At 31.8% G+C, this 9,936-nt stretch overlaps 1 protein-coding gene across 1 annotated transcript; it reads left to right on the top strand.

Annotated features, from left to right (window-relative positions):
• The first annotated feature begins 4,377 nt into the window (after positions 1 to 4,377).
• LOC147808254 (uncharacterized) lies at positions 4,378 to 9,597 on the top strand. Its single transcript, XM_087166954.1, has 2 exons — positions 4,378 to 5,054; positions 5,637 to 9,597. Exons 1-2 carry the CDS (start codon positions 4,378 to 4,380, stop codon positions 9,595 to 9,597), a joined length of 4,638 nt encoding a protein of 1,545 aa, XP_087023080.1.
• Positions 9,598 to 9,936: the final 339 nt, after the last annotated feature.

Here is a 9,936-nt window from a genome sequence, read left to right as displayed (position 1 = left end):
CAATGTGAAAACTATAGCCACACAGGGGGTGTTAAAGGCCTATAGGAAAGAATTGAGACTTTTTGGAGAATTTTACATACGAACATTATTTTGAATGTCGAGTGCACATTAAAATTAATTAATAATTGTTTATGATTTAAATTGTTAATTGTTTAGGACTTGAAACTTATATATATTTATATCTGCCTCCACTAAATGTTATTAAAGCACTTATTATTTAAGAATTTTATTGGGAAAAAAGCTCTAAAAATAGCTGTAATTTTTTTTTCTGTCTTAGAAATCTTACCTATTTTATTTTAATTTAAAAAAAAAAATATTTTTGCATTTTTTAATTCTTTATCTACATATTATTACGCATCGAACATATTGTTGTCATGTACAATGTTGTTAAACATATTGTAGTTTTAAAATTGCCTATTTAAAAGTTATTTACTATACTCTGCTAAGGAATTCGTAGAAAATAATTATTTGTCTTTTTGAAGCATAATATCTTTTTCTTATGATAATGTAATGGTGAGTCTTGTGCAGCCCTATATCGTTGTTTGCATCATTAGAAAAAGAGTTAAGAGACAAGAGCAATAAAAAAAAATTGGTAGTCTTAATGATCGATTAATGCCAATTCCCACTACCTACATCTCATAACAGCGCCAACTCTTCCAGATATTCGGGACAATTGTATTTTCATATTCCAAGTTCCAAGTTTAAGTCAGATGAAATTAAGTTTAAGTTTTTAAGTTAAATAAATATTATTGGGAGACTTCTTATTACTTCAGACAGATAAAGAAAATTCTCATTAACTATCATCATTTAAACTCATGAAAAGGAAAATCAAGGAAAAAATTAATCTGTTTTCAAATTTTTAGCAAATAGAAGAATCTATTTTTTTTTTGTGTGAAATTTAGAGAACAAGCATATTAATATAGTCCCCCTTAAAAATAGAGCTATTTTCTCTCTGTATAATTCTAATTTAAAACTGAATTTTTTAAATTCGATGCTTGTCCATTTCGCCGGTGAATAGTTGCCATTGCAAAGTTACCGATTACAAGTAAATTCATTTTTCTAAATTTAATTTTTCAGGTGTTAGCCTTTTTTTAAGTTTAAAAAATAAACAAATAAAATAACGGGATTTATTAGGGCAACTGAAACTGCAACTGGCAGGTGAAACTGAAAAATGCTTTTAATTTGTTCAAGCATTTTGAACAAAACATCAAATGAACTAATGAATAAATAATTAAAAAAAATACTTTATTGTAGAAGTGTGTTAATAAAACAAACTGACAGATAGACATAAAAAATTTCAAAACCTATGCTTGCACTTATTTTTTTGTTATAGAATAGACGTGTAATTTTTCACCATAAAAAAAAAAAAAAAAAAAAAAAACAAGTATTAGATGTATTGTACTAAATTTATGATTTTAAATCTGCTAATTGTAATTTTCCAACTTTTTGAATTGATTTGCTTGAAGTTATTTTAATTTAATTTTTTTAACCCTTATTATAACAATAAAAATATTCGCTTTGTTGTAGATTGTTAAAAGAAAAATCTCAAAATTCAACTATTGTTTAAAGTGCAACAATGTGTCAGTATTGTTTAAAGAGATACATTAAACTAGTGATTATTGTCATTCCAAACTTTGTATTTGGGGCGCTATCTTGATTTTTTTTTCAAGGAGATTTGAAAATTGATTATTTTTAAGTCATGAAGTGGCTTAAGAGATTGAGGCGATATTTCGCCAATTTGAGCTCTTGCTCTGCATGCAAGAGTGATCATGCTGGGGATTTGGATGAGAGGAAAATTGTCAAATATTATCAGAAGCTTGCCAAATATTATCGAAAGCGTGCTGTAATTCTGGACACAGTTCATCCATGGGTTTTCCCATTTGTGTCCGTTCAGACGCAGACTGATAATATTTATTGGACAAACCTCTCAGTAAATGCTCAGACGCAGACTGGTGATATAGAGTAGACAAACCTCTCAGAAAATATTTCGGATTACGGATTATGGATAGAGGATTATGGCTTAAGGATTACGGCTTCAGGATTATGGATAATGGATAAAGTGTTAAGGTTAAGAGATAAAAAACTTTCAAAAGTACGTACTAGTGAGTTTGATTAAAGTAATTGTTATCATTACTGTGTGTTACTCCGGAAAATGTGCTGTAGCTCTAGACATGCCTCATCCATGGGTTTTCCCATTTGTTCCGGCTGAGACGCAGACTGATGATATTGATTTGACAAACCTCTCAGAATATGTTTAGGATTATAGATTGAGGATTATGGATTAAAGATAATTAAGAATTATGGATTAAAGATTATGGATTAAGGATTATGAACTATGGATTAAGGATAGAAGGTTAAGGACAAAGAATAAAGAATTAAAATAAAGATTTAAGGTTAAATAATTATGGATAAAGAATAAAGGATTGATATAAATGGATTACAAATCAGAGACGGCTTAGATTGAAAAACAAAATTTTAAATTCCAACTAGTGTGTTCATTCAAATTTATTGTAAGTATTTGTTTACTTAATATATTTTTAACGTATCTGTATGTAATTAATTAATTAGTATACTTGAATATGATCACATGGGTTACTATAAGTCTTCTTATTTCGTTTTTTCACATACTTACTTTTAAACAAAAATATAACAAATAGATTTTTTACTCCCAAATTGAGTTGGAACTAATTAACAAAGTAAAGACTTTTTTGAACCGTTCACTAATTTTAATAGAAAATGAATACAAATCCTTTGTTAGACTATTGTAAATCCCAAGCTCAAGAATCTACAAATAAAGTGACACTGCAAATTAGCAAGAAAACATAGTTTTGCATATTAAAACATGAAAAAATATTTAGATTTCAAAAAATTAGAAGGACATTTATTTTTGCTTTTCGTGAAAAGAATTTTGAACCCTAAGAATTTTAATTTAACACCTTAACCAGCAACAGCAAGTACACCGAAGTATCCTCGTTTCATTAGCTTGAGAAGATTTTTTTCTTGATGTTTGCACGCTCTTAAACAAGAATATTATTTCTCTCGTGCTTGACTTTATGGGGTATGTTTACGAGAAATTTAAAATTCGCCATCAAATTGAAAAAGGAAAAACAATTATCACATGTTGGTAACAGTTTACTAAGGGTAATATTTCCCAAATTTTTATCACGTGACTGGAATCATTAACAGTGGGAAGTATGGAGGTAAACAATTCACTCAGCAAAATTATGATTTATAAGAACTCTGGGTTACATGGGCCAAAAGTTTTAAATACCTCGAAACCCTTAAAATACTCTCAAACAAGGTAAAATCTATATTTTAAGCCCAAAAATACCCACAAGTCTTGTTTTGTTTGTTCAGCATACAAATCGTAAAACACATTTGTGTGGTTGAAAGTTGTTCCTAAATTGACGACTGTGTCATGATATGGAAAATGCCGAGCAGACAGCGGAGGGGGGATTATGGGAGCTACGATCAAGCACATAGCCCAACCCTTAAAAAAGGTGCTTTTGTAGTTGGCAGGTGAATAAAAATAAACCTGAAATTTTTTTTAAAGTTTTTTTGCCTGTATTTTAATTTTTGGACATGAATTTGATCAACCTGGTTTTATCATTCTCCTAGAAATCCAAATATTTTAAATTTTTGTAAATATTTCTAAGCCTTTTACTCTGAATTGTTGAAATCTTGCAATTTGCTCGTTATATTATACTGCATTAGTTACATTTTATAAAACTCGCTTTTTTAATTCTGAATTTAGTTTCTTACTAAAAATTTACTCTTATAACTTTATTCGAATTTCTTTATTTATACCATATTCATAGTATATTTTTATTTCATTTTTACTACTTTATTCTATTTAGTTTTGTATCTATTTACTGTTTTCGTTGGGAATTTATTTTGGCAATAAATAATACTTTCAGCATTTACTTCCCAATTGTAACTTAAATTAGTATCGAGCATAATATTAATCCCCCAATTCAAATGTCTACACTCTAGCTAGTCGGAAAGAGTATTGTATCCGCACGGATTTGTAGCGCCACCTAGTGTAACTTGTAACACTGAGAAAGAGTGTGTGTGGAAGGAGAGCTGTAACGAGCTACAAAAAAGCTCTCTTCCAAATAATAATAAATAAATATTGTGAATTTACAGTCCGCTTATTTTCTGTTTATTGAGCGAGTTCATATTTACCTGAGCGTCGACATGAGTGGTCCGCTCACCAGGAGAAAAAATCAGCAAAATTAAAACAATTAACGAAAAGAGTTTCGTTTTGAGTTCTAAGAGATAACCATTGTGGACAGTGTTACGAGAAAACTGTGGATTCGTGCCTTCCCATTCAAAGTAGGATTGTTTTGATTTTTTTATAAAAAACTTTAATTTACAATGTTTAAGAATTGTAAAAAAGATGATTTAAGGCTTATTGCCAGTGAACTAGATCTAGAGATTAGTGATGATATGACTGTGGTAAACTTAATTGATATAATTAAAAGTTGTAAAAAATATAAAACTGACTCTGAAACTGTTAGTGATCTAGTAAGTTTAATAGTAGAAGAGCGCAAGTCTGAAGAATCAAAACAATTAAAGTTAGAGAATATAAAGCTCGAGAGAGCAAAAACTGAACTAGAAATTGCACGTATTCGTGCTGAGCCAAAGGAGCTCGAGAGAACAAAAACTGAATTAGAAATTGCACGCATTCGTTCTGAGCCAAAAGAGAATAATATAGAGCTAATTGAATCTAATAATTCCCTAGATTCTTTGATTAAGAGCATTAGAACATTGACCATTAAAGTGCCGTGTAAACCCGAAAATTGGGGATTCTTCTTTACATCGTTAGAACGAGCATTTATAGTTAAGTGTGTGCCAGATAAATATAAATCAGAGATTCTTCTTAATCTACTTGGGGAAAGATCGTCTAATATTATCACATATATAAGTGATGATGATCTTAATAATTATGAAAAAGTGAAAGAAATAGTACTTAGAGAATTTCAGCCAACGGCTCAATCTTGTCTGGACAATTTCAAAACAACCACGCGCCAGTTAAACGAAACGCACGTCCAGTTTGCGTCACGTTTAACAACTAGTTGGGATTATTACTTAAAATTAAGAAATGTCACAGATTTCAAAACATTAAATCAGCTAATAATTTCTGATAAACTCTTCCAAACATTGGACAGGGAAACCGCTACTTATATAAGTGTAAAACAATCGGACACCTGGTTTGAACCAATTAAACTAGGAAAGGAAATAGATTTATTTATGACTTCTCGCGGAAAATCTTTAACTAAGTGCTCTTATAATAAAAGTCATAATGAAAGAAATATTTCTAAAACCTTTTTGTCTGATGTTAAGAGTTCGAAGTGCATTTTATGTAATGAAAATCACCCCCTTTATATGTGTTCTACTTATAAGAAATTATCTGTGTATGAGAAACTGCAAATTGTTAAAGATAATGAATTGTGTTTTAATTGTCTTGGTAAACATAAAGTGATGTCTTGCAAATCAAAATATTCTTGTGCTAAATGTGGTAAAAGGCATCATATTTCATTACATTTTAATCGAGAACATAATTATTCCGCGAAATCAAAAATAAGAGAGGAGAACATTATGAATTCAGAATCGAATAAAAAACAAATTGATAGAGGAAATCCCCCCCTCTCTCCACTTGCTTCTGAATTTACACCCGCAGCATGCGAAGGGCAAAACACAGGCGCCAATATCTTTTCGGCCACGAGTAGTTATGTCTGGAATAAAAACAAAACAGTTCTTTTGAGTACGGCAATTTGTTATTTATGTGATTCTTTTGGAAATGAGAGTGAAGTTCGTGTTTTATTAGATTCGGGATCGATGTCTAATTTCATAAGTAAAGAATGTGCAGATCGCCTACAATTGAGAAAGAATAAAATTAACATAGTAGTGTCTGGGTTGAATGATTCAGCTATTTCTGTTAGGTCTCAAGTTTGTGCTACTTTAATAAATAAATCCCGAACTTTTAACGCAGATCTAAATTTATTAGTTGTTCCTAGAATTACGGATCTCACACCCTCAAAGAAAGTAAACAAGTGTATGGAAGGGTTGGAAAACATTAACTTAGCTGATGAGTATTTTCACATTCCGCAGAGAGTTGATTTATTAATTGGTGCGGAATCCTTTTTTGAGCTAATAAAACCTGGGCAAATTTACCCTCCTAACTCGAATTTAATCTTACAAAATTCTGTGTTTGGTTATTTAGTTAGTGGAAGCATATCAAATATGGAGGATAATAAAATCCATTGTGGGTTAGTTAAAGAAACTCTTGATTTAGAACAAACTGTTAGAAGTTTTTGGGAGATAGAAAATATCGAAACTGAAATAATTGAGAGTAAAGAAAAAATTATTTGTGAAGAACATTTTAAAAACAACTGTGCTAGAAATTCTGAGGGACGGTACATAGTAAAGATGCCTTTAAAAGAGGATCCTAAACATTTGGGAAAATCTAAAGAGTTTGCGTTTAAGAAATTAAATCTGATGTGGAAACGTTTAATTAAGGAGCCAAATTATTTATCTTTATATAAAGATTTCCTTCATGAATATTTAGAGATGGGACACATGTCAGAAATTTCGGATGATGAAGAGGAAGAAGCCACTTACTACATTCCCCATTTAGGAGTTTACCGCCCTGATAAGCAATCAACTGTCCTAAGAGTTGTTTTTAATGCGAGTTATCCTACCTCAACTGGTAATTCCTTAAATTCTTTGCAATTAAATGGAGGCATAGTTCAGAGTGATTTATTTTCCATCATGACAAGGTTCCGTAAATATGTCTATGCCTTCACAGCAGACATAAAGAAAATGTACCGAATGATCTTAATTCACCCAAGCCAAAGAAAATTGCAGCGTATTCTTTGGAAAGAAAAAGAGGAAGGACCTGTCAAAACCTACGAGTTGAATACCGTCACTTACGGTACGGTGTGTGCACCATTTCTAGCAACTCGTACATTAAAGCAAATAGCTATTGATGAAGGAGAAAATTATCCTCTTGCTGCTCCAGTCATTGAAAATGATTTTTATATAGATGATGTGTTGACCGGCTCTGATAATTTAGCAACTGCAAAAGAACTTAAAAATCAGTTAATTGGTATTTTAGGAAATGCTGGCATGCAACTCCACAAATGGCATAGCAACTGCGCAGCGTTAGTTTCTGATGGTGAAGAAATATATAATTTTACTAACTGTGATGGAACTCAAGTGCTAGGAGTTTCCTGGAGTCCGAAGAAAGATAGTCTTTATTTTAAAGTTACCTGTAGTGCATCACATAGAAAAGACTCGAAAGTTACGAAGCGATGTGTCTTATCCACAATTGCACGCCTTTTCGACCCCCTTGGATTGCTTGGACCAGTAGTGTCAAAAGCAAAGATATTTTTGCAACAGCTATGGTCTTTAAAACTGGACTGGAATGAAGAACTGCCTGAGAAACAAATCCAAGAGTGGAAGAAGTTCGTCGAAGCTTTAAAGAGTGTTAACAACATGGAATTTGATAGATGTATACTTGCAGAGGGAGCTGACATGATTGAAATTCATGGATTCGCCGACGCGTCAGAGGTTGCTTACGGTGCTGTTGTTTACTGTAAGTGTGTTAAAAATGGTCAAGCAGCGACTATCAAATTGATTGCTAGCAAAAGTCGTGTATCACCTTTGAAAAGAGTAACCATCCCAAGACTAGAACTCTGTGCCTCACTGCTTCTAGCCAAATTAGTGAAAAAAGTGATAAAAGCTCTTGATTTGCCTATATCCAACATATACTTATGGAGTGATAGCATGATTGTGCTTTCTTGGATACGTAAGGAGTCATTTCTACTTAAAACTTTCGTTGCCAATCGTGTATCCCAGATTCAAGACTTAACTAACATTGACAGTTGGAGATATGTACCATCAACTGAGAACCCAGCAGACATTATCTCCAGAGGTCTCGATCCTGATAAACTTTCACAATGTAGATTGTGGTTTGAAGGACCAAATTTCTTGTGTAACAGTGAATATCCAAATAGAGACATTCCATCCAGAGTTATTGAAGATGAATTTTCTAATGAATTTAAACCATCTAGTGACTTCAATTGTTTTATTAGTGATAATAGTAATTTTCTTGATAATTTTTTGGAAATTAGTAATAATTATAGTAAACTCATTCGTGTATTAAGTTTTGTATATAGGTTCATCGATAATTGTCGGAGCACTCATGACACATCAACTGGGTCTTTGTCTCCAGATGAACTTAAAAGAGCTGAACTAAAATTGGTAAGTTTAGTGCAGAAACGGGAGTTCAGCAAGGAAATCAGAGATTTAGAAATTACAGGTGAAGTTTCAAAGCAGAGTAAGGTAAGAAATTTATGTCCTTTCATTGATAAAAAAGGTCTCTTAAGAGTAGGTGGACGTTTGTCCAATAGTAATTTGTGCTTTGACAAAAAATTCCCATTGTTGTTACCAGAAAAACATAAATTAACAAAGTTGATAATTATTAGTAATCATATTAAGAATTTACATGTTGGACCTCAAACATTATTGTTTATTATAAGGCAAAGATTTTGGCCAATCAATGGCAGATCTATTTGTAGAAAAGTAGTTCGTGAGTGTTTGTTGTGCTTTAAAGCTAAACCAATAACTTGTGATCAACTTATGGGTGATCTACCCAAAAGTCGTGTGAGTCAAAACTTTCCATTTGCCATTTCAGGTGTGGACTTTTGCGGTCCATTTGCAATTAAATACAAGAACCAACGGAAAGGTACTTTTCAAAAAATTTATGTCGCGATTTTTGTATGTTTCGTCACAAAAGCGATTCATTTGGAGCTTGTGACAGAGTTGAGCTCTCAAGCATTTATAGCTACATTAAAGAGATTTTTTTCGCGTAGAGGAAAAAGCAGTATTCTGTACTCAGATAATGCGACTAATTTCGTTGGGAGTAATAATGAGTTACAGCGATTATTTAGCTTAGTTAAAAATCCTGATAAGAGTTTATGTAATTATATGAGTCATGAAAATATCAAATGGAAATTTTTGCCACCTAGGAGTCCGAATTTTGGAGGGCTCTGGGAAGCTGGAGTGAGATCCTTCAAATATCATCTGAAAAGAGTAGTGGGTGATAAGAAATTAACTTATGAAGATTTTTTGACTGTAACTACTCAAATTGAGTCAGTTTTAAACTCAAGACCGCTTACCCCGTTATCTTCAGATGCCAATGATTTGAGCGTTCTCACTCCAGGCCATTTCCTGATCGGAAGACCGTTCACATCAATTGTTGAACCAGATGTAACCAATGTATCTGATAATAGGTTGAGTTTATGGCACAAAACCACTAAATTCGTGCAATTAATATGGAAAAAGTGGCACAAAGACTATTTGTCAACTTTGCAACAAAGGTCGAAGTGGTACATTGATAAGCAAAACATTAAATTTGGAGATATGGTTTTGATAAAGGAAGATAATTTAGCTATATGTAATTTTCCAATTGGTAGAATTGTGGAGGTCTTTCCGGGAAAGGATGGCAGAGTTCGTGTTTGTAGTATTAAAACAAACAAAGGGATCTTTAAAAGGCCCATTTCCAAGATTTGTTTATTACCAATTGAATGAATATTTTTTTAAAACTTTATATTACTTTTCATAATCATGTAAAATGTGAAATTTATCGTGTAATAGCAATTGTTTAGTATAGTAATATTTGTGTAATAGTAGTAATATTGTTGATAGTTGTAGTAATAAGTATGAAATGAAATTTCATAATTGACGATAAATTTTACTTGGCGATAAAAAGATGGTATAAAAACAATACTTGTAGTAGTTAGAAAACAATTGAAACTTGTACTGTCTCTCGGTACTGTCTCTCCCTGATGAATTAACCAATTTTGTTTGAAGCGTTTCCGAATTGGAGCAAAAAAAAAAAAAAAAAAAACTTTGTATGCCATCAGTTGT

This window comes from Parasteatoda tepidariorum, chromosome 6 (assembly GCF_982258835.1).
Source record: "Parasteatoda tepidariorum strain Cologne lab strain chromosome 6, Ptep-v5.0, whole genome shotgun sequence".
Classification (NCBI taxonomy): Eukaryota; Metazoa; Arthropoda; class Arachnida; order Araneae; family Theridiidae; genus Parasteatoda; species Parasteatoda tepidariorum.
The sequence above is the reverse complement of the archived record's forward strand: the minus strand, read 5'-3'. Positions and strand labels throughout refer to the sequence as shown.